Source organism: Aegilops tauschii, chromosome 3, assembly GCF_002575655.3.
Source record: "Aegilops tauschii subsp. strangulata cultivar AL8/78 chromosome 3, Aet v6.0, whole genome shotgun sequence".
In the NCBI taxonomy this organism is placed as follows: domain Eukaryota; kingdom Viridiplantae; phylum Streptophyta; class Magnoliopsida; order Poales; family Poaceae; genus Aegilops; species Aegilops tauschii.
In genome coordinates, this window is record NC_053037.3 from 67681145 (window position 1) to 67707298 (window position 26154).

Below are 26154 nucleotides of genomic sequence, written 5' to 3' on the forward strand. Positions count from 1 at the left end.
CACGGATTTAGCTTGTAACACCTCATATCACTTTGCGGCCTCACGCACGGTATTCCCACGGGTGTCGCCTTACCATGGCCCGGGACCATTTGCGCCTTTTGGCTCACGTATATGATAGTGTCGCTAGCATCCATATGACAGAGAATCCGGGCCGACATGACTAGTCGTGAACCCAAAGTGGCACTAACTTACGGGGACAGGCATACATGAATCAACATCGAGCATGTCGGTCAGCAGCGTGCGAATCCGGGCTGTAGCACTGGGCTAACAGGACTCCGGGAACCCGGGCTGTAGCAGGCTAGGCAGGACTCCGGATGTCACCGCGTGACATTTCCTCGAAGGGACAGACACAGGAACGAAGTGAATCACATGCCGGCCAGTCAAGTGTTCCGGAGCAGTAGTGCTGGGCTAGCAGGACTCCGGTGAAGCGGGCTGTAGCGGACTACTATGGCTCATGGAAGCACAAGACTACATTTCCCCATAAGAGAGGCTACCAAGGATAAACAACTAGGTTGTCGGATCCCACACATACCAAGCATTTCAATCATATACACAATATGCTTGATATGTGTAAATACAACATGCCATCACAACATAACTCTACGACTCAAGTATTTATTCATTAGGCTCCGAGGAGCCAAGTATTACAAACATGGGCCTCATGACCCCAACATACAGATCATACAAGCAACAAGCACATGCGGAAGCTTAACTTGTCTGAGTACAGACAACTACAAATGAAGAAGGCTGAGAAGCCTGACTATCTACAAGACCCTGCCGAGGGCACAAGATCGTAGCTGAGGTAACAAGCTAAACGTCGAAGTCCACACGGCACTACTAGCGAGACTGACGTCTCTCTGCAAAAACATAAAATAGGCAAACGTGAGTACAAATGTACCCAGCAAGACTTACATCAGAACTAACTACATATGCATCGGTATCAACAAAGGGGGTAGTGGAGTTTAACTGCAGCAAGCCAGCTTTGACTCAGTGGCTAACCTGAATTACGACTGCAAGCAACTCTTTGAGGTGGCGCACACGAGTCCACATATTCACCAATCATGTATCCGCTCCCGTCTACATATGAGAACGCCATCCATAGCACTCACGCTTATCTTGCCCATTTTAGAGTATCCACTTCAAGTTATCTATGAACTGTACAGGCAACCCAGAAGTCCTTTACCGCGGACACGGCTATTTGAATAGATCATTTATAACCCTGCAGGGGTGTACTTCTTCACACATGTTTCCACCACTTAGCGTCTGCACACGACATGTGCTCGGCAGACTTCAAGCGAAAGCCGACGTGGGTGTAGACCACGACCTAACTAACCACACAAGTCTCTAGTTCAGGTTTATCGCCTATTCGGGTTCCATCCGCGAGGAGATCCGGCCGGAGTTTCGCTCACAGCCCCAAACGATGTGTGCAGGGTTCCCGAGAAACCAAACGGGCGCTCGGTACACCGTACCCCGTGCCTACCGCATCACAGCCCACCCCTCGGGTCAGCGCTGCGCACGGCCTCCAGCATACTACAAACACCAGAAACTACTTGCAACTCCTGGACAGAGGACAAGGGGGGTTAATAAGTCGAGCGGGGTCATATTTCAGGGCCCAACGTGTGGTAGTAGCTGTTCATGGATCACAAACACAGAATCCAGTTCCTGAGGACAGCTGCAATGAGACAACCCACCATGTACTCCTACATGGCCTCTCACCGCTACCTTTACCAAATCGTGTTCACACACTTAGCTCACACACAGGACATGTTCACACACCTCCGATTCATCCCTGATGAATCAGACCTGACACAACTCTAAGCAGTAGCAGGCACGGCAACAAGCATGAATGACTAGGCACATCAGGGCTCAAACAACTCCTACTCATGCTAGTGGGTTTCATCTATATACTGTGGCAATGACAGGTCATGTAGAGGATAAGGGGTTCAACTACCGCAACAAGTAACAGATGAATCGTTGTTGTCCTAATGCAGTAAAAGAGAGCAGGAGCGAGAGTGTGGGTTTGTATCGGAATGAACAAGGGGGTTTTTGCTTGCCTGGCACTTCTGAAGATAGCATTGAGTCTTCATTAGTGTCAACGATCACAACATCGGAACATCGTCTACCGAGAGGGGACAAATACCGGCAACAGAGAAGAAATACAATCAATGCAATGCACAATATGATGCATGATCATGACATGGCAATATGAATGTGTTTTGGGCTAATGCAAGCTAGAACAGATTGAGATGAGTCCATTTGAACCAAAGATTCAAATGCAAACCCATTTTATAAAGTCATATAAGTGCATTATCTTGTTTCATCTAAACAGCAAGGTTAGGTTGCTCTAACATGCATGAAACCAGTACAGATGGAAAGATTGGATTTTTCTGATAATTTTTCATATATAACACTTTGCATTTGGAGTTACAGATTAATTTCTATGATTTTTAGAAGTTAGCACTATTTTCTGGGATTTCCTGAATAAAAATAAATCCAGGAAAAGGTTATCTGCGTCAGCATGACGTCGGGGTGACGTTAGCAGGTCAAAGGCGCAAGCCCAGGTCAAACCTGACCAGTTCGGCCCACAGGTCAGTGACTCATTTAGTTAACTGGGTTAATTAGGGTTAAATTAATTCTAACAAAATGTCAACAGGGCTGGGCCCACATGTCAGTGGCTCAGGTTAGTTTTGCGAGGGGATTAACACCTAACAGCGGTGATTAGTACTAACTAACACCTAACTAATCCAGTTAGGGCCGGCCCCACATGTCATAGTCTCTGGGCGGGGCCCAGCCGGGGTCAAAGTGGGTCAAACCCACCGGCGACTCGACACCGGCGAGGCCCGAGACGGCGGCGCGGCTCGGAAAACGCCCACAGGGCACGGACGAGGCCATTCTTGGGCTCGTTGGAGAGCTGTTGCAGGCGCGCGTCGAGTGGTGGTGGAGGCCGGGCCTATGGTGGCCGGAGCCGACGACGACGAGCTCCAAGGCGGCGGCCGGAGTTCGGGCAACGACGGGTTCGGCGCTACGGTGCATGGGAGGAGGAGCTGGTGGGTGCTACAGGCTCCTGGGAGTGCACTGAGTGCAGTGACGTGCTCGGTTTGGACGGAGGCGAACCAAAACGGCGACGGCGACAAGTCCGGCGCCGGTGAGGTTTCGGTCTCGACGGAAACGAGGGCTACGATGAGCTAATGGACATGGGAGTAGGGGGGGTCAGTAGAGGAGCTCACGGCGAGTGCAGAGGTGGCCTCGGCGTGCTCGGGGAAGCACCGGAGCGAGCGGGGCGACGAGAGGGATCTCCGGCGGCCGGCAACGAAGATGATGAATATGGCGTCGATGCAGGGCCTCCGGCGAGGCGTGGCTGGACGGAGAGGACGAGGGAGGCGTGGCGATGCTCGTGGACACGTCGGAGAGGCTCGGGAATGGCTGCGGCTGCGGCTATGGCGAACGGCGGCGGCGGTGGCGTTCGGTGGTGAGACGGAGAGAGAGCAGAGGAGGGGAGAGGCACGGGAGAGAGTGAGAGAGCGGTCGGGGCTGCGTGGCGTCGCGAGGGAGGCCCAGGGCGACGAGGGGGAAGCGGCAGGAAGCAGGAGGTGGCCGAGGCGCGTGGGCGCGCACGGCGGCCACCCGCCTCTCGTCCTACCGGCGAGAGGTGGAAGATGACTGGCAGCGGCGCTGGGCTGGGCCGGCCAGGTGGGCTGCCAGGTGGGCTGCGCCAGGTAGGTGGCCAGGTGAGTCTCCGCTCTTTTCCTTTCTGTTTTTCTTTTTATTTGTTTCTGTTCTGTGTTTTGAAATAGTAGAAATACTATTCCATTTAGGAAGAACCTGAAAATATTCAGAGGCACATTTGAAAATATTCTCAACAGCCTAAAAGTACCTTCAAGATTATTTGGGCATTTTAAAATATTTATAGGATTTAAATTGCCCAAATGCTAATACTTATGGCTTGGTGCAAAAATCCAGAATAGCCTCCAAAAATATGAAACCATTTTTGGCAGAGGGTTTAGCTAGGACCAAAGATGGTGAACATTTATGAAGGGCATTTTGGGTTCATTGAAATTCCAATTGTTGGAACCTAGTATTTCAAAGGGGGTGTTGGGGTTTGTTGGTCCCCATTTCAGGTTTAAGAAAAAAAAATTAGACATGATGCACACATGAAGCTATCCTAGTGGAATGCCAGAAGCTAGGGATGTGACAACTCACCCCCACTAAACAAGAATTTTGTCCCGAGATTCAAGTTGTGAGGTAAGAAGACAGAGGGCATAAAACTATCACAATCTTGTCGATCCAATTGCCCTTCTCGAAGAAGTTGGTTCATTGCTCCAATTGATCTTGACGTCCTTGCTTTTGAGATCTTCATCCACGCGATGACGACGGAAAGAAACTCTACTAGGATTGATCTTCTCGAAGATCGAGCTATTCAAGATCAACTCGCGAAATGAGACGTTGAACATCTCTAGTTGAGACACAAAACACATCGAGAGGGATGGAAGAACAAACGACGAGGTTTGATTTGGTGGGCAACAATCCCACGCTTAGAGAGATGGTGGATGGTGTCAAAGTGGCGAGGAAGTAATTGCCATGATCCCATAACGGGGCATCTTGGGGGAGGTGACTCATAGAGTATTCCCTTAAATGGCAAAAAGAATTACTTTTGATTCAGAGATCATTGAAACTCTTCATACCAGCCTAAGGCAATTTACAAATGATCCTTTGAAAGAATTCAAAAGAATGGCACACTCAATTTGGAAAGGAAACTATGGTTATAGAACAACTCGGCAAATGGAAGGCACATTCCAGTTGATACCAAGGATATAACCTAGTGACTGAGCGTGCTTTCAAGAACTTGAGCATTTCCATATTCATCAAGGTTGAAAGATCGTGGATGTCGCCTAGAGGGGGGGGGGGTGAATAGGCGCTTTAAAATAATTACGGTTTAGGCTTGAACAAATGCGGAATAAACCTAGCGGCTAATTTGTCAAGCACAAAACCTACAACAACTAGGCTCACCTATGTGCACCAACAACTTATGCTAAGCAAGATAAACTACTAGGTGATAGCAAGATATATGACAAGAAACAATATGGCTATCACAAAGTAAAGTGCATAAGTAAAGAGCTCGGGTAAGAGATAACCGAGGAACGCGGAGACGACGATGTATCCCGAAGTTCACACCCTTGCGGATGCTAATCTCCGTTTGGAGCGGTGTGGAGGCACAATGCTCCCCAAGAAGCCACTAGGGCCACCGTAATCTCCTCACGCCCTCGCACAATGCAAGATGCCGTGATTCCACTAAGGGACCCTTGAGGGCGGTCACCGAACCCGTACAAATGGCAACCCTTGGGGGCGGTCACCGAACCCGTACACTTTGGCAACCCTTGGGGGCGGTCACCGGAACCCGTCAAATTGCTCGGGGCGATCTCCACAACCTAATTGGAGACCCCGACGCTTGCCCGGAGCTTTACACCACAATGATTGAGCTCCGAACACCACCAACCGTCTAGGGCGCCCAAGCACCCAAGAGGAACAAGCTCAAGGGTACCAAGCACCCAAGAGTAATAAGCTTCTCAACTTGTAACTTCCACGTATCACCGTGGAGAACTCAAACCGATGCACCAAATGCAATGGCAAGGGCACATGGAGTGCCCAAGTCCTTCTCTCTCAAATCCCACTGAAGCAACTAATGCTAGGGAGGAAAAAGAGAGGAAGAACAAGGAGAACACCAAGAACTCCAAGATCTAGATCCAAGGGGTTCCCCTCACATAGAGGAGAAAGTGATTGGTGGAAATGTGGATCTAGATCTCCTCTCTCTTTCCCTCAAAAACTAGCAAGAATCCATGGAGGGATTGAGAGTTAGCAAGCTCGAAGAAGGTCAACAATGGGGGAAGAACACGAGCTCAAGAGATAAGGTTTAATGGGGAATAAGACCCCCTTTTATAGTGGGGGGAACAATCCAACCGTTACCCCCAAAACAGCCCCGCAGAGGGCGGTACTACCGCATAAGGCAGCGGTACTACCACTGGTACTACCGCTCCCCCGGGCGGTACTACCGTGGTGTTAGGAGGGCAGGAGAGATACGGACTCGAGCGGTACTGCCGCGGTGGTAGGGCGGTACTACCGCTCATGAGCGGCACTGCCGCTCTACTGCCGCTGCGAAGTACCGCACAATCCGACACGAAAAACGACCCCTCGAGTCGACGCGGCAGGGGCCTGGTACCGCAGCAGTACTACTGCTGAGGACCCACCGGCGGTACTACCGCTGCGGAGCGGTACTGCCGCCTGTGACTCCTAAGCGGTACTACCGCTGGTGCCATCCCAAAGCCACTGCCATGAAAACAAGTATACTCCAAGGAAAACCAGAACTGCCGAAACTTCTTCATATGAGCTCCGAATTGAGCAAACTCAAGCTTGTTGGATACAAGACAATGAGTAGCATCAAAACAGCGACTGGTTATAGTTAGAAGAGGCAGGGGAGGTATGCCTAACAAATAGAGGAGTGAAACCTCCAACCGAGAAGAACCGGCATAACCTCCAACATCGAAAACATCATAGAAGATGCGAGTGAACTCCGTTTTCGACGAACTCGAGCTTGTCATCAAGATGACCATAAGCTCCAAAACTCACAAAGAGAAGAACCAAACAAGAACCAATAAAGATGATGCAAGGATGAAATGGTTTGAGTTCTCTATGAACGATACGATCAAGCTACTCATCGAGAGCCCCCCTTGATAGTACGGCAATCGATCCTATAACCCGGTCTCCCAACTACCATCATGAGACCGGTAAAATAGAAAACCTATCAAGAGCAAACCTTTGCCTTGCACATGGTCCACTTGAGCTAGATGATGACGATCTTGACTCCCTTAAGATGGACCACCTTTCTTGATTGCGTTGGCTCGATGAAGACTAGTTGATTGCTCCCCCATACTCCACTATGGGTGAGCCACTCTTCGGCACATCTTCACAAGTCCATTGTCACCACAATGGACGGCAAGCTTCAAGCACTTGATCTCTTCGTGATGCTCCACTTGAACTTGCACACGGCAATCTTGATGACGATCACCACTTGATGTCATCCTCTCCATGGGTTGAGTGATATCTTCCTCTTGACGCAAGCCCATGAACACGAACCTAACCCCACATAGAACTCTCACATAGACCATGGGTTAGTACACAAAGCACAATGGACAATGCTTACCATACCATGGGATCACTTGATCCCTCTCGGTACATCTTCTACGCTTTGTGAGTTGATCAACTTGATTCACTCTTGACTTAGTCTTGATCAACCTAGAATCTTTCCAACTCTCTTCATTTGGATGATGTCTTGAAGGTAAACATGAATGATCACACAATCTTCTTCTTCAAGACATGCTTGCAATAAGCTCAACTCTCACATGACCAATCTTTGGATAATTCCTTAATATCACCTTGGTCAACACAAACTCTCCTTGAAACCAACACATGTAGTCCAAGAAAAGCCTACGGACAAAACCTTCAAATATAACTCAAGGCAACCATTAGTCCATAGAGATTGTCGTCAATTACCAAAACCAAACATGGGGGCACCACATGTTCTTTCAAAGGTTTTACCAACATCCGTGCCGAGGATCCTGGCAACACATCATACTACCATGATGAACGGTGATGGAGGATGCAGGTGCAAAGGAGGACAACACTTTCTCAGATTTTTCCTTAGCAATGCCAAAAAAGCAAATCTGGATGATCGACCGAGAGACATTTAGCACTCCGCTTCTAATGTTCTCCTTGATGTGCTAGCGTAATCCATTCATAGATATGGTTTGATATCTAGAACATCAAGTAAAAGGTCGGACTTCGGGAACACAAAAATCCATAAGGAACAACTACTGGAATAAATTCTACGAGATCCTTATGGGGAGGTGGCCAACTTCTTCAAGCAAGATACTACAATAATAGGTCTTCCGGCTGGGTGTGTTGGCCACGACATCCACTTTACCGGTTACAAAGAGACTAATATTATAGTTCTTGGGAAACGTTCCAACCATCATATCTGCCTGAGATTCAGATCTGGTTGGTGTCAGGATATTCCAGACCCATCAAGTCTAGAGAGAAAAATGAAAGTTTGCAACACAAATCGACGAGACGACGTTGCGAGATTCTCGGGAAATGAACTACGGTAGCAAGCTCCAAAACATGAGCTGGTTCTGCTACACACATGTAAACACGCTGTCCCAGACACGCATGACCACATGGTAGTCTTACAACAAAACACTACCGAGTTCTGGTAGGGAACCATCATCGAGGATAACAGAATCTTGGGCATGAACTAGTATTAGCACAACAAACTCCTGTTCCTTGAACAAATCAATCAGTGGCTTGAGGTGCTAGGGAATACATATGGAATGAAGGTTGCAAGTCTCCAAACCACATAATACTTCGCACATATGCATGACTGACTTGGGATGATTCCGGAGGAGGAAAAACAAACTTTCTCGAATTCACGGCGGCAACTTGCATCAATGCACGTGAACTAAGAGGAAGTCACTACTTACATCCAAACATATACTTCATGAACAGGACACGAAGAAAATGCTTACATAAGTTCCCAACACTAGCTCAAAGTTCAACACGAATCATGGGGGAGATAAAATGCTGCTGATGGGTTCAACAACAATTCATCAAAATTTCCATATCACTGGACTTCCACCATTATGTGAACAATGTGATAGTATTGGTCAGACCAAAAGATGTAATGGTGTATGCTCAAGGGATCAACCACGAGTAAGACAACATTACGAACATCGTTGGTTCTGATTTGATTTGACGATAGCCCATGTTCAAATCAAAGTTTTGACAAGATGATAGACCCAACAACTGATCATGAGGACCAATCAATGAAGATATCATCTTTCTTCGACAACCACACAAACACAAGGATATCCCTTTGAAAATGAACTAAGTTAGGCAAAACTTTTATCTTCCAACTCTCCAAGTTGTTGTTTAGCTCAACCAACTAGCTCAGGGGTATCCAACACAGATTCTTGGAGAAAAGGGGTGGCTACAAGAAACCAACTTGATCACGAACTCAACATAGTGGTCAGGTGACAACCTGGTAATACTTCCGAGAAGATATTCGGAACATCACGAACCACCGATATGTTATTAAGCTCGGGAGCAATCTTGCTTTTGAGGCAAGATGATGTGATCAACTAAGCAAGGATTGACACAATCCTAACTCCTTGCTCGAGGAATGCACCAGAAATATGGACTAGGTAGCACGATCAACCTTAGGGTGATGATTCAATAATCAGCATACTAAGGATGAGAGTATTGTCCATTAACTACCAAGCAACGGAGTCGCTAGGAGTATTGATTTCACACATCACAATTCACTTGTCGGTATTCCGGTTATAATAACACGGAGACCGAGGAATGAACGATGATGGCGAGGAGTATCACTAAATCAAGAATTCATAAGAGGTGGTGCAATTCTCATGACACTCTTGACATAAAGATGGTAACACTCCAAGGTAGAACAGAACAAAAACTGGATTGGCATTTTGATCTGTGGAATACAACTACTTTGACCCAATCCTAGAGATGGACGAGGTGCCGGAGTTTGTTTCTCCTAGCCATCCAGAATAGAATGGCTTGACGGACCACAAGAATAATAGGCATCAATGAGCACGATTGCACACATACTCTTGACTATCAATTGATAGATGAAGGTCGGAGTACAACTAAAGAGGGACAACTCAAAGGGACATATATCTTTCTGAGTTGTGGATGCATAGATTAGTATGTCGAGCAAAGCTCAACATTCCTTTCGGATAACCTATGCAGAAAGGAAGGACTGGCAGATTCACAATGTAGAATGGAGAACTCATCAAGAGCACTCTGGTTGTGATCTTTTGGTTCAAAAGAACTTCTGCCATAAGCAGTTCATGGTATTTGGAAGAAGGAAATACCACGGACCTCGAGGACTATTGCAAAGGTTACTAATATCTTAAGGGAACTAGCAAATACTAACAACATGAAGTAGGGTGAATCTCGGGTTCAAGAACCCCGGAATAGAATGCCTACTAACTAAATGGCATCACGGGATGCTTTCGGGAATAATGGGTAGAATCATCACACTGGGGATACAAAGCATGGCTAGATTACTAGGTGACTCTCTAAGACACCTATGGTCATAGTAATAGCTCCAACATATATGCCGAGGCAACGGAGTACCTCAACTGACGATTAGTGTGCTTAATCTGGCCCAAAAGGACAGCGGGAACTGAGGGAAAGGATTTTGCAAATGCATCAGATTATTTGAAAACCTAGGATGACTCGGACAGCATAACGGCTGCAAATGCTCAAAATGATTTGAGACATCATGCAAAATGGTGGCATAACCACTTAATATCACAATATCAAAGTTCTGAGATCAACTGTCAACACTCAGAAGTAGTACGAACTAAACTCGGGCTTGAAACCAACAATCATATAAGTCTACAGATTAGTAACACGTGATCCTGATAGAAGATAAGAAAGCCTAGTTCTTAATCCCCGTAGAAAAGAAGAGGTTGACTCAGATCAGAAGGGCATAAGGTATAAGGAGTAAAAAGAGCCTTACGTTCCCTTCCACAAGCAATTCCCTTATATAACTAAAGCATTTCTAGACTCGACTTCGACCAGTTTGGCTTGGTAATCCTACAGGTAGTCAGGCTCTGATACCAAAGCTGTCAGGACCCCGATTCTAAGTCACACCGATCTAGCCTGTAACACCTCATATCACTTTGCGGCCTCACGCACGGTATTCCCACGGGTGTCGCCTTACCATGGCCCGGGACCATTTGCGCCTTTTGGCTCACGTATATGATAGTGTCGCTAGCATCCATATGACAGAGAATCCGGGCCGACATGACTAGTCGTGAACCCAAAGTGGCACTAACTTACGGGGACAGGCATACATGAATCAACATCGAGCATGTCGGTCAGCAGCGTGCGAATCCGGGCTGTAGCACTGGGCTAACAGGACTCCGGGAACCCGGGCTGTAGCAGGCTAGGCAGGACTCCGGATGTCACCGCGTGACATTTCCTCGAAGGGACAGACACAGGAACGAAGTGAATCACATGCCGGCCAGTCAAGTGTTCCGGAGCAGTAGTGCTGGGCTAGCAGGACTCCGGTGAAGCGGGCTGTAGCGGACTACTATGGCTCATGGAAGCACAAGACTACATTTCCCCATAAGAGAGGCTACCAAGGATAAACAACTAGGTTGTCGGATCCCACACATACCAAGCATTTCAATCATATACACAATATGCTCGATATGTGTAAATACAACATGCCATCACAACATAACTCTACGACTCAAGTATTTATTCATTAGGCTCCGAGGAGCCAAGTATTACAAACATGGGCCTCATGACCCCAACATACAGATCATACAAGCAACAAGCACATGCGGAAGCTTAACTTGTCTGAGTACAGACAACTACAAATGAAGAAGGCTGAGAAGCCTGACTATCTACAAGACCCTGCCGAGGGCACAAGATCGTAGCTGAGGTAACACGCTAAACATCGAAGTCCACACGGCACTACTAGCGAGACTGACGTCTCTCTGCAAAAACATAAAATAGGTAAACGTGAGTACAAATGTACCCAGCAAGACTTACATCAGAACTAACTACATATGCATCGGTATCAACAAAGGGGATAGTGGAGTTTAACTGCAGCAAGCCAGCTTTGACTCAGTGGCTAAGCTGAACTACGACTGCAAGCAACTTTTTGAGGTGGCGCACACGAGTCCACATATTCACCAATCAATACACCACTATGGATCCGCTCCCGTCTACCTATGAGAACGCCATCCATAGCACTCACGCTTATCTTGCGCATTTTAGCGTATCCACTTCAAGTTATCTATGAACTGTATAGGCAACCCAGAAGTCCTTTACCGCGGACACGGCTATTCGAATAGATCATTTATAACCCTGCAGGGGTGTACTTCTTCACACATGTTTCCACCACTTAGCGTCTGCACACGACATGTGCTCGGCAGACTTCAAGCGAAAGCCGACGTGGGTGTAGACCACGACCTAACTAACCACACAAGTCTCTAGTCCAGGTTTATCACCTATTCGGGTTCCATCCGCGAGGAGATCCGGCCGGAGTTTCGCTCACAGCCCCAAACGATGTGTGCAGGGTTCCCGAGACACCAAACGGGCGCTCGGTACACCGTGCCACGTGCCTACCGCATCACAGCCCACCCCTCGGGTCAGCGCTGCGCACGGCCTCCAGCATACTACAAACACCAGAAACTACTTGCAACTCCTGGACAAAGGACACGGGGGGTTAATAAGTCGAGCGGGGTCATATTTCAGGGCCCAACGTGTGGTAGTAGCTGTTCATGGATCACAAACACAGAACTCAGTTCCTGAGGACGGCTGCAATGAGACAACCCACCATGTACTCCTACATGGCCTCTCACCGCTACCTTTACCAAATTGTGTTCACACACTTAGCTCACACACAGTAGGACATGTTCACACACCTCCGATTCATCCCCGATGAATCAGACCTGACACAACTCTAAGCAGTAGCAGGCACGGCAACAAGCATGAATGAGTAGACACATCAGGGCTCAAACAACTGCTACTCATGCTAGTGGGTTTCATCTATATACTGTGGCAATGACAGGTCATGCAGAGGATAAGGGGTTCAACTACCGCAACAAGTAACAGATGAATCATTGTTGTCCTAATGCAGTAAAAGAGAGCAGGAGCGAGAGAGTGGGTTTGTATCGGAATGAACAAGGGGTTTTAGCTTGCCTGGCACTTCTGAAGATAGCATTGAGTCTTCATTAGTGTCAACGATCACAACGTCGGAACATCGTCTACCGAGAGGGGACAAATACCGGCAACAGAGAAGAAATACAATCAATGCAATGCACAATATGATGCATGATCATGACATGGCAATATGAATGTGTTTTGGGCTAATGCAAGCTAGAACAGATTGAGATGAGTCCATTTGAACCAAAGATTCAAATGCATTATCTTGTTTCATCTAAACAGCAAGGTTAGGTTGCTCTAACATGCATGAAACCAGTACAGATGGAAAGATTGGATTTTTCTGATAATTTTTCATATATAACACTTTGCATTTGGAGTTACAGATTAATTTCTATGATTTTTAGAAGTCAGCACTATTTTCTGGGATTTCCTGAATAAGAATAAATCCAGGAAAAGGTTATCTGCGTCAGCATGACGTCGGAGTGACGTCAGCAGGTCAAAGGCGCCAGCCCAGGTCAAACCTAACCAGTTGGGCCCACAGGTCAGTGACTCAGTTAGTTAACTGGGTTAATTAGGGTTAAACTAATTCTAACAAAATGTCAGCAGGGCTGGGCCCACATGTCAGTGGCTCAGGGTTAGTTTTGCGAGGGGATTAACACCTAACAACGGTGATTAGTACTAACTAACACCGAACTAATCCAGTTAGGGCCGGCCCCACATGTCATAGTCTCTGGGCGGGGCCCAGCCGGGGTCAAAGTGGGTCAAACCCACCGGCGACTCGACGCCGGCGAGGCCCGAGATGGCGACGCGGCTCGGAAAACGCCCACAGGGCACGGACGAGGCCGTTCTTGGGCTCGTTGGAGAGCCCTTGCAGGCGCGCGTCGAGTGGTGGTGGAGGCCGGGCCTATGGTGGCCGGAGCCGACGACGGCGAGCTCCAAGGCGGCGGCCGGAGTTCGGGCAACGACGGGTTCGGCGCTACGGTGCATGGGAGGAGGAGCTGGTGGGCGCTACGGGCTCCTGGGAGTGCACTGAGTGAAGTGACGCGCTCGGTTTGGACGGAGGCGAACCAAAACGGCGACGGCGACAAGTCTGGCGCCGGTGAGGTTTTGGTATCGACGGAAACGAGGGCTACGATGAGCTAATGGACATGGGAGTAGGGGGGATCAGTAGAGGAGCTCACGACGAGTGCAGAGGTGGCCTCGGCGTGCTCGGGGAAGCACCGGAGCGAGCGGGGCGACGAGAGGGATCTCTGGTGGCCGGTGACGAAGATGATGAAGATGGCGTCGATGCAGGGCCTCCGGCGAGGCGTGGCTGTACGGAGAGGACGAGGGAGGCGTGGCGATGCTCGTGGACACGTCGGAGAGGCTCGGGAATGGCTGCGGCTGCGGCTGTGGCTATGGCGAACGGCGGCGGCGGTGGCGTTCGGTGGTGAGAGGGAGAGAGAGCAGAGGAGGGGAGAGGCACGGGAGAGAGTGAGAGAGTGGTCGGGGCTGCGTGGCGTCGCGAGGGAGGCCCAGGGCGACGAGGGGGAAGCGGCAGGAAGCAGGAGGTGGCCGGGGCGCGTGGGCGCGCACGGCGCCACACGCCTCTCATCCTACTGGCGAGAGGTGGAAGATGACTGGCAGCGGCGCTGGGCTGGGCCGGCCAGGTGGGCTGTGCCAGGTAGGTGGCCAGGTGAGTCTCCGCTCTTTTCCTTTCTGTTTTTCTTTTTATTTGTTTTTGTTCTGTGTTTTGAAATAGTAGAAATACTATTCCATTTAGGAAGAACCTGAAAATATTCAGAGGCACATTTGAAAATATTCTCAACAGCCTAAAAATACCTTCAAGATTATTTGGGCGTTTTAAAATATTTATAGGATTTAAATTGTCCAAATGCAAATACTTATGGCTTGGTGCAAAAATCCAGAATAGCCTCCGAAAATATGAAACCATTTTTGACAGAGGGTTTAGCCAGGACCAAAGATGGTGAACATTTATGAAGGGCATTTTGGGTTCATTGAAATTTCAATTGTTGGAACCTAGTATTTCAAAGGGGTGTTGGGGTTTGTTGGTCCCCATTTTAGGTTTAAGAAAAAAAATTTAGACACGATGCACACATGAAGCTACCCTGGTGGAATGCCAGAAGCTAGGGATGTGACATAAACGAACGAAACTCAAACTTGTTTGGTAGCGGACTGTAACGTAATCAATTCGTCTGCTGAAATAAAAAAAAGCTAACAAATCTCAAAAGAGCAGCCATGGCAGGGCTCTCTCTGGGTCTGGCATGGGCTGACGCAGAGGGGCGCCACACCAGGAACGTCGCTGATGCCGTGGGAAGTCCGGCGGCCTATGGACGCCAGGGGCTGGTCGGCGACCGCTGCGAGCAGCACGCCCGGCGGCGACGCCCTGTAGACGTGGTCGCCGATGAACTCCTCGAAGAACAGGAACGGCGGGCACCTCGCGTCGCTGAGCTCGTCGACGGCGATGTCCGCGCCGGCCTCCACGAAAAACCACGCCCTTCCCGGCGCAGCGCAGTCCACGATGAACGGCGGCCAGCATATACGGACATCGTGCGGCGGTAGCATGTGGTGAGAGGATCAGTTCGTGGCGCTTCATGCGGAGGAAACAGAGCAGACGGGAGAAGCGTCGTGCGGCGGTTTCCGATTACACAGCATATTGGGCGTAATGAGATTACAACTAGGCTGGGACCTGATACCGCGTTATCTCATTACGGCCGGGTCGATCCAAACAAGATTCAACGTTATCCCTTACCAGCGTAAACAGATGACGTTACAAATCGGCGAACCAAACACCTCCACAGGAATGTGCCTGTAGACTTTGATGTAGATCCTGGCTTTCTGAATGATATTGTAAATGCAGAACTCATTTCGTCAGAGGAATAAAATGCCTATGGCGAAGGAACCTTATAGAATTCTCTTATGGTTTTTTTTTCTTGGTTTGCAAAGTATGCAAACAAAACTCTTGTATATCTCTGCTTTGTGCTTGTTCCTGTAAATTTGAATATCTTAGTATGCAGTGCTAGGAAAGACGGAGATGCGTTGAAGTTTACTTTAGTGATATGAGACACTTGATGGAATTATGTTTTGAGGGTATACTTGTACATATGAAATCTGAAGGATACATGGTCGATTCAACTTTATTTCTTCATTCCAAAAAATTCCTAAACCACCACTTCTCCCTGAGGAGCTTACAGCAAAACTATTGTCATAGCCTAAAGTAGCTTTCATATTCTTGACTCATACTCAATCAATTTGTGTTTCTACAATGCATAGTACAGCCAGGGTAAAATGCTTCACGAGATCACGAAGCTCATGAATTGTCGCGTGTTACCCACCCCGCGACAATTCCAACTCATGAGACTCATTGATCCCGGGGAGGCCGCCTTTTCATTCATCTTCTCATTCTCATTGTGTTCGCTGTTGTTCTGAATGTCACTTGTATCACTATTCTGCCCTGTAATCTTCCTGTATTTTTTGTTCTCCTTTATAGGAGAGACAGGTTACCTCGTTTGTATGTCTCTCCCTCACTACCAAAGCCAAATCTACTGATCCATCACTCGCATTTGCCTTCGAGCTACCCGGAGGCGTTACATTTTCAGTAGACTGCCTTTTATTCAAGACAGGGGTAATCTGCCCTCCCAAGACTCGCCTCTGGTTATCATTGTTACTTTTTAGGGGCTTGTCAGCTGAGGAACTCGGGCCGAGTTGTTACCCACAACACCTTCAACTCGGGTCCGGACCGTTCCAAACGGTTTAAGGGTCGGTTGTTGAAGAATCTCGTCATTCGTTTGGTGTAATAACATGGTTGGTGCGGATATAGTCATTGATGTAGTTTGCTGATTATGGATTTGATCGCTTCATGTTTTTTTCCTCACCTACGCATAGCTTTGGTCTTGTATGACTTTGCTATTTGTTGGTGTGTTCTTGTGTGCGTGTGTTGGTGTTGGCTGTGTGCATCCTAGCTATGCAGAGGCCGGGTGTGCTCATTGTGTTTGTATCTTCTTGATGCTTCATTTTGAGCCAATAAAATTCACCCTTTGTCGAAAAACAACCTAAGGGCTCCAAGTGGCTAGGTGTTTCAACTTCTCAAAAACAAAGGCTAGGGGTTTCAGACCGCCGCTGCCACCGCCGTCGCCACCCATCCCCGCCATCATGCCATTGCATGTCCCCGCCCCGCACTGCCCCCGCCCTCGACCCGTCCTCTGCTGCCTATCACCGCCTCCAGCTACGTGCACCGAGATACAAGATAGGCCTGCCGCACCACCAATCAGTGACTGCTCCACCACCGCAAGGATGTTGCCGCGCCGTGAACCGAGTAGCATGACGGGCTTCCACAACTTTCGGCTTCGGCCGTCCGGCCGCTACGCCCCCAAGTTATCGTGCGATGAGGGGGGGGGGGGGGGGGGGGGCATTGGCTCGGGGCCTTCAACACGTCAGAGCTCGTCGTGCGCACGCTGGATGTCACGTGTTGGATGTTCAGTCGACCCAAGTACGAGGTGGACTTTCCGACATCGAATCCCGGGAGGTGGGGGAGTTCATCAGTCACGAAATGCATATTGCGCCCTCAAGGAGAAGAGGGAAGATCCCATCGTCCCGGAGCATCGCGACACCTGTGTGAGCAATGCGATGGCTATGACAAGGTTCGCCATGAAAGATCCACACCTTGTGCAGGCGAGGTACGAGTTTTTTTGGCAGTAGAGACGTGCAGGGCCATGACACATTGGAAGTTTTTTTTTTGAAGTTAATGTGCGAAGATTTCATCTGGAGAATTACTCTCAGGTGGTGGCGAGCAAGTTAACGGACAAGGCGAAAGATTTCTCAACAAATGGTCACTTGATCAATGAGATAAAGGTCCTCATTCTGTCTTGGCTGAGGAGATCTACAATAGCGCATCGCATGTTTTGGCTCGGAAAGGTTCACGAATAGGACTGATGACAAAAAAAGAAAATTGTGTAAGACTTGGTTCCGGGTTCCGCCCGAGTGAATCCGTGACGTGGTGGCATCGGAGGCCGTGGTGATTGAATAAATTGCAACTTTTCCCGCTCAAAAGAAAGGAAAACGAAAGAGACGCTCAGCGCAACAAGGCGCTCAAAGAGGAGGACGAGGCTGGCCTCCGGTCGCGCGAGATGCTACAAGAGAAGCCCGTCCAGTACGTTTCACTGGGCGATGACGGGCCTCTGGTCTCGCCGCTGCCCAGATCGATCTTTCAGGTCGCCGCTTCCTCCCACCTCCCGCCGCCGCCTCCCATCCCCGCCGCCACGCCACTGCACATCCCCGCTCCCGCTCCCGCCCCCGACCACGTCCTCTGCTGCCTACCGTCGCCTCCGGCCACGTGCACCGAGACAGTACAAGATAGGCCCGTCCAGTTCATTAAGGCGTGGACAGGGGAGAAGAGGCGCCGCAGGTACCTATCCCCATCATCTTCAGATGCTCCTGCCACTGCCCAGCAACATCAAGCCCCGATTTCTAATGCGACGGACATGGAGGACACCATCTTGGTCCAAGAAGGAAGCGATGAGCCCACCGGGCCGGGCGTCATTCTCAGCAAGGAAGACCAGGCCAGATATGCTAAACTTTTGCGTCCCAACATTCCTCCTCCCATTGACCCGTACTCCAATGTGGCATGGGAGGACTACGACCAGGTAGAAGAGCGCCTTGCACGCGTTCGCATCGCCTGTTACAAGGTACCTGCGTGCTGTATCAATCGGTCACCCCTCATTTTAGTTAATGTATGTTAATCCAGTCTTGGTTTGGTATGCGTGCATGATTTTATCTTTTGTATGTATCATCTGTGTGTAGATTGTGAAGCCAGAGGCCGCACATGAACTCAAGGGACCAGAAGAGTACACTGAGGATGAACTTCGTAACGAGTCCTACTTTCGGCATTTGGAGGATGATGAAAGTTTCGAGTGGTTCTTCCATCGCGACGATAGCCAGAAACCTGAATTGAATGACTACCAACGCATTGTCCTTCGTAATTTCGTAAGTTTATCTACACTCGCCATCCGGTTTGGTTAGTTTGATTATCTTAATCATTGGTGTTCAGAAACCATTTCAACACACACACTGTGAAAACCCTTAAATCAATGAGGTAGTTCATTTTGCTTCATTAATTCCAAACTACAGCTGCAATGTTTGTAGCCATTAAGTACTTCTTCAGATGTGCCATCTAATTCTCGTCCTTTTTTTGTAGCTGCCTGATAGTTGTGAACGCCAGTACCGCTATCACAACGATTACCGCTCACGTTATCATACATATGAAATTGACTCCGTTTATGTCAAGTACTATGGAGAAATATCAAAGAAAATAAAGGTATGCATTATGTGATCAAGCTGTTGGAATTTAAAATGTTATCGGTGGCTGGATCATTTTTTAAGTGCTAGACTTCTATCTTGCAACAGTGGATTGCAGATATTTGCATCTGGATCGCAGTACCGAGGCGGTAAGTATGCCCCTCAGGAAATTACGAAATATAGGTATATTAGTCATATACACATGATGATTAACTTCTTTGCACTTCAGTGGAGAAACATGGATACTATAGCATGGAGGCAAGCATTGAGGATTGCAACACACTTTCCCCATATGACTGTTCGTTTAGCTGCTTTTGCTTATAATGTAAGATATCTTATCTTTTCCTAATTGAGGTGTTCATTGCTGGTGTTACTCAAGATCTGATCCATTTGATTCAGGAGTACATTACAGAGCTGAAAGAAGATGCGTCCCTCAAGGACATAGATCTTCTCTATTTTGAGATATGGAGGCTTGTCGCCAAGGAAGATGTTAGTATCCTACCACATCAGACATTTGTGAATAATGCAATATTGACATGCTTTGTGATTATCATATTTATCATGGTTACTTAGATGCTGTGAAGGAAGTATATGCAATGGACAAGTTTGCCATACACAAAAGGGTACATGCTGAACTGAATGCGGGTCCTGTCTTTGTGACAATAAAGCAAATGGTAAGTTGATCTCTTAATCTAGGTCTGTTTTTGCAAATTTGTATAGCCTCTAACTCTGATTTATGTTGTAAGAAATATGCTAAATATTGCCAATGTCTCATTTCATCTGTTTACTTTTCTAGATTTATTCTATTGTCAAGGAGGGTGGCATTGATCTGAAGGTAAGTAGGATACTGTATGATTGATATGATGATACATATGTAACTGTAATAGATTTTTAACATCGGCATGACCTTTGTGTGCTATTTTAGGCTAAAGAGGATGAAGCTCGGGCTGTGTTTAGCAAGTTAGCTTTCGGGAAGGTAGTCTCTCAATGAATCCTCTATGAATATTGATATGTCGCGGTACTTTTTATAACTGGATTACTTGTTCAGCACAAAACAAAGAACATGGCGCAGTACGCTGAGAAGAAGATGGAGATCGCAGATCGGTTGGGTTTGGACAAAAAGGTAAATCTCCAGTATGTTAACTGTATAGCCAGAGTAGGGTTCCGTCCCGAGAATAAAACAAAAAGGAATTTATGTTCGTGTTTGTAATCCACCTTGCAGGAAGGATTTGTTTTTGCGGGGATATGATTATGGGAACATTAGATTCGTCGCTTTTGATCTGAAATCTATCTCTGTCCCTTTTGGTCTGAAATCAAGTGTATATATATATATGGTCCGTTATCTCATCTAATAGCGAGACAGAACTAATATGATGATGATTGTATTACATAACCAGCCCACTAGTCTGAAATTGTGGATGGTGCTTGGCACTAGTTTAAATTAGTGGAACCCAGCCACATTCTTTGTAATGTTATTCACGCAGGATGCTTGCTGGGTTTTTTTTTCCCGCATTTGTTTCTTAGTTGGGTCCCAGTCACTGTACCTCCATGCGACAATGAAATGAAATTGACAGCAATGCTTTGCATGCCTTGATATTAGTGCAGACTATGAATAACACCATATGATCCAATTTCCTTGTTTGAGACTAAGTCTGAGAAAGGGTTATCGATACAGTTTTGAAGTCAGTAATAATTGATCTGGATTCATGTGATCCCAGGTACTTGTTTTCCTTTTAGGTGTGACCTTTATCAATGTACAAACCCTTGCTCTTGCCCTTCCCTCCCGTTATTTTCCAAATCTGCATCCGTACTCATTCACCGGTCCGTTGTCACACTTCACTCACGCATTGCTGCTTATCCACCTCATCGGTGACCGCGTTCCACCACCCACCCCCTCACCCTCCACCATCGTCCCCAACCACACATTTGAGGCTCATCCCTCAACCCCTCACGACGACCCCAACATTATGACTGTGTGATGGGGGAGAAGACATGAAACTCCGCCTCACCCCCCCCCCCCCCCCCCAATCCTCTTCGCCGCCCAGAAATCGCCCATCCAAGCGTCCCCGAAACCCCACCACCCCGCCGCCGATGAAATGATCGAGATGGACCTAGGGGTGAATAGGGACAAGTACAAATTTTACTTTGATTTAGCAGGTTTAGGAGAAAATTGCAAAAACACACTCACTACAATTGCGCACATGTTTGTTGAAAACCACCGAAATGCTAACGGATTGCAAAAAAAAAACTGTTTTTGAGTAAAAAAATTGCCGGTAGCACTAAACGCTCAATTGAGAAATCTGACAGTGGTGCCCGCTGTGAGTGAGGAGGTGGCACGAAGTAACGGTTAGGGCAGACAACCATTATAGTTGATGTGTGGGGTCCATGTGTCTAGGAAGAGAAAAGAAAGGGGAAAAGAAAAGAATGGCCAGTGTGGACGTCTCCTCATACCCCGGTCTCTTGATGTGCTCGTCCACACGCCATCGAGCCCTGCGCCACCCTTGGACATGGCACACCGTCCTCCGATGCAACTCCTGCCCGCCATGGACGCCTCTTCGAATGACGCTTTGCTCGTTGGCGGCCAACCAGCGTCGCCACTGGACGATACTGTTGGAAATATGTCCTAGAGGGAATAATAATTGTATTATTTATTTTTTATGTTTATAATTAGATGTTTATATTCTATGCTATAACTGCTATGGTTCTTACTGGTGGAATATGCCCTAGAGGCAATAATAATTGTATATTTTTTTTCATGTTTATAATTATATGTTTATATTCTATGCTATAACTGCTATGGTTCTAGTATATGTGATTCAGAGAAAAACTCATAAGCACATGTAGAATAAGCGGTAAAATCTGATTCCTAGTCTTGCCTCTAGGACTAGCCCAAGTGTTGCATGATGGTTATGTTTCCTTGATCATAGGCATAAGTTAAATGTAACAAGGATGCCGACAACTTTAAGAGTATGATGTTAGAAGAACGATCATGTTGAATTAAACCAATGTTTGTTATACTTAGAGATGGCATCGTCGCAAGTCTATAGTCTATAACAGGGAGAGTCAATGTATGCTTAGTTCCTTAGACCATGAGAGTATCGAGTCACTTCATACCAGATGATGCACTTGTTGTTGTTCTAACGTAAACTCTAACAAGCATAATAGCAACTTCAAGTTCATTGGAAAGTATGACAAGGGGCAAGATAGCTCAAGAGTGGGATTTGCTCCTTCGACGATGGAGAGATATTCGTAGGGCCCTCTGGGTGTGACAGTATCTATCAACGTCTGACCAGACATGGGTGAATTGCTCACAGGGATTGATGGTGTCCTGGACTAAGGAGTACTAACCTGTATGACCTGCAGTCCATGGGCCGGGTTTATGGCCCGCCGATCACTAGAAGGAAGGACTACCGAAGCTGTGGACCTCGACATAACTAAGATGGAAACCTCCGAAGACTTAGTATGTACTTCAAGGATTGCTCTATAGCCGGCGCATTGACAACCGACCATATGTGTAACCTAGGTACCCCCGGTGCACATAAGCCGAGGGGTTTAGTCTTTAGAGGCACGATTACCAGCCTTAGGGTTTAGAACACAATCGTATAATCTCGAGGTAGATCATATTGTACTCTGCACTCGATCACATCAATATAATCAAAGCAGGACGTAGGGTTTTACCTTTTCGAGATAGCCCGAACCTGGGTAAACATCGTCTCCCTTCGTACCCTGTTATCATTGTTCCTAGACTAACAGCTTGGGACCCCCTACCCGAGATCTGCCGATTTTAGCACCGACATTGGTGGCCCATACAGGTCCCATTGTGTTGTTGGAAAGGATTAATGGCGCTTCTTCAGATCAATAGCGTCATCGGCTGCGGCAACATCTTCGTCCCCGGCCAACTGTTCGCGTTCGGCAGCATCGTCCTTCACGCTGATTCGGCCGGACACCTCGACTGTGTTAAAAGCTTCGCCCCGGATCAGATCATCACATTTGGGAGTTTGGAGTATACTGCTGATTCTCGTGGCGATCTCACCCTCTCTGGCTTGGTGCCAAATCAGCTGGAGAACTCCGCGGATGCCGTGGCCTTAACCACAGACCTGACCTTGGATCCGGACCTCGAATCAAGTCTCACCTCGGAACCTTGAGTTTGAATCTGATTCTTTTCGAATCAGACCAGGCCCTCGCCCTGGTTGATCAGCGCTCTGAAGGCGTGTTACACACTTCGTCGAGCATACTGCAAGTCAGCCCTGCCTATTGTTAAGAGATGAGCCCGGTTGACCTCTCACTAAACGAGATGTTAGACCGAATCCAGAACCTCTTGATTTCAGATGGTCAGACTTCGGTCTATGACCAGATAGGATGTAGAGCCGATGATAGGGAAATTTGCGTCCTGCCCACCACTCACCAAGTCGCTACAGTCTGTAGGATCGAAAGTAGGTCTAGAGTGGGGGGGGGGGGGTGATTAGACTACTTGACCAAATAAAAATCTAGCCTTTTCCCAATTTTAAGTCTTGGCAGATTTTAACAACTTAGCACAAGTCAAGCAATCAACCTACAGATGCAATTCTAAGAGTATAGCAGCGGAATGTAAATCATTGCATATGAAGGTAAAGGGAGGGGTTTGGAGTGGCAAACACAATGTAGACACGGAGATTTTTGGCGTGGTTCCGGTAGGTGGTGCTATCATACATCCACATTGACGGAGACTTCAACCCACGAAGGGTAATGGTTGCGCGAGTCCACGGAGGGCTCCACCCACGAAAGGTTCATGAAGAAGCAACCTTGTCTATCCCACCATGGCCATCGCCCACGAAGGACTTGCCTCACTTGGGTAGATCTTCACGAAGTTGGCGATCTCCTTGCCCTTACAAACTCCTTGGTTCAACTCCACAATCTTGACGCAGGCTCCCAAGTGACACCTAACCAATCTAGGAGACACCACTCTCCAAAAGGTAATAGATGGTGTGCTGATGATGAACTCCTTGCTCTTGTGCTTCAAATGATAGTATCCCCAACACTCAACTCTCTCTCACAGATTTGGCTATGGTCGAAAGATGATTTGAGTGGAAAGCAACTTGGGGAAGGCTAGAGATCAAGATTCTTGTGGTTGGATTGGAATGTCTTGGTCTCAACACATGAGTAGGTGGTTCTCTCTCAGAAAATGAATGCTGGAAGTGTAGGCAGATTCTGATGGCTCTCTCTCTTATGGAGAGGAGGGTGGAGGGGTATATATAGCCTCCACACAAAATCTAACCGTTACACACAAAAGAGCCAACTCGGTCAGACCGAATGTGTGAACTCGGTGAGACCGATTCAGTTCAAAATGTGAACGTTAGGATTTTCGGTGGGACCGACATGATCAACTCGGTGGGACCGATGAGCTAGGGTTAGGGCAAAAATTAATCTCGCTTTACCGAGTACTTCAACTCGGTGAGACCGATTTCAGTAACAAGCAAACAGAGAGTTGGTCAGGCAAACTCGGTTGGACCGATCGCTCCTTTCGGAGATATCGAAACGTTACGAAAGAGAAACAAAGAGTTTGCACTGCGAACTCGGTGGGACCGATCGCTCATTTTGGTGAGACCGAAACGTTACGAAGGGAAACAGAGAGTTTGCAATCCCATCTCGGTGAGACCGAGATCCCTATCGGTGAGACCGAACTGATTAGGGTTTCTGGCTATGGCTATGTCAAGTGAACTCGGTGGCGTCGGATGAATCAAATCGGTGGGGCCGAGTTTGACTTTAGGTTTAGGACATATTTGGATATGAGAAAGTGGGTTGAGGGTTTTGGAGCATATCACTAAGCATTTTGAGCAATTAGACCATTAAGCAACACCTCATCCCCTTTTAATAGTATTGGCTTTCCTATGGACTCAATGTGATCTTGGGTCACTAAAATAGAAATGAAGAGTCTTGAGCTTTTGCCAATATTTGTCCTTAGCATTTTGAGGGGTCCACATCTCTTAGTCCATGCCATGCCAATCGTTGAACTTTCTGAAATAATCATCTTGAATGGATATTAGTTCAATGAGCTATATGTTGTTAAGAATTACCAAAACCACCCAGGGATTAGTTGCACTTTCACAGTCGAAGATTTAACTGACGTACTGGACTACGCCTCCGAGGAGGCAACCGAGATGAAGATGTCGGCGATTTGCCTGGCGCCGCACAGTCCAGCACCGACAACTAGACAACAACCTCCACCTACAATGGCTACATGGTGGATACCCCTAAGGACAATGTGGGGGAAGAGAAAAAGGATCCCCCCAAACGCCAACAAAGTGGGAAGAGCTCCAACCGCGTCGGTAAGGGCGACGCTAGCAACAACAACACCGATAATGGCACCGCTGGTAACAACACCACCCCGGACGATGCTAAGGGCCAGGGCAATGGTGACAATGTCGGTCCGGTCAGATTGACAACGTCGCAGGGACCGGGGACTTGATGATCCTGATGACAGTAACTACATGCCAGAATCGGAGGAGGATGTCAGTCTTGGACCCAACAAATTCGACATCCCCGAAGACTTCCTCGCTCTTGAGACATTCCGATGGAGGCTCATTAGTACCGCCAAAAGTATTAAAGGGGGGCATGTGAGGCTTAAACCTATTCACGATACGCTCAATGATAAGTGGATGGAGGTCCTCCCAGCCGAGAAAGACCTCGAGCAAAGAGTCGCGGACCAACCCAAATCCTATCCACGACGGCGTCTGCTTCCGGCATTCGATGACGAAGTTGATAACAATCTGCTATATAAGCATGATCGAACTGATCAGCCCCACCGCCCTCCTCGGAGGCGGGATAGGCCAGCAGGAGGGCTTCGAGACCCCTCTATAATCCCACGCCGTGAAGGCAAGGATCCAATCTCGTATGCTTAGTTGCACCTTCAATCTCCCCCTTTTTGGTAATTGATGACAACATATAGATCAAAGCTTCGACAAATGATAATAAGAATGAAATATATCGTCGCTTTGAGAAGTATGTGATAAGCAAGAGCTCCCCTAAATTTGTGCATTATTTATGATTTGCTTTTGAATGCAAATGCACAATCGATTAGGATAATGGGTCACTCTTCCATGTCACATACGTCTTGGTGGA

The 26154-nt window shown here is 47.7% G+C and overlaps 1 protein-coding gene across 1 annotated transcript; it reads left to right on the forward strand.

Moving 5' to 3' along the window:
- Positions 1 to 17495: 17495 nt before the first annotated feature.
- On the forward strand, positions 17496 to 19545 carry LOC109739534 (uncharacterized). Its single transcript, XM_020298616.2, has 6 exons — positions 17496 to 18446; positions 18562 to 18744; positions 18956 to 19075; positions 19165 to 19205; positions 19286 to 19381; positions 19456 to 19545. The coding sequence occupies exons 1-5, from the start codon at positions 17889 to 17891 to the stop codon at positions 19305 to 19307; spliced, it is 924 nt and encodes a 307-aa protein (XP_020154205.1). The 5' UTR covers positions 17496 to 17888; the 3' UTR covers positions 19308 to 19381; positions 19456 to 19545.
- Positions 19546 to 26154: the final 6609 nt, after the last annotated feature.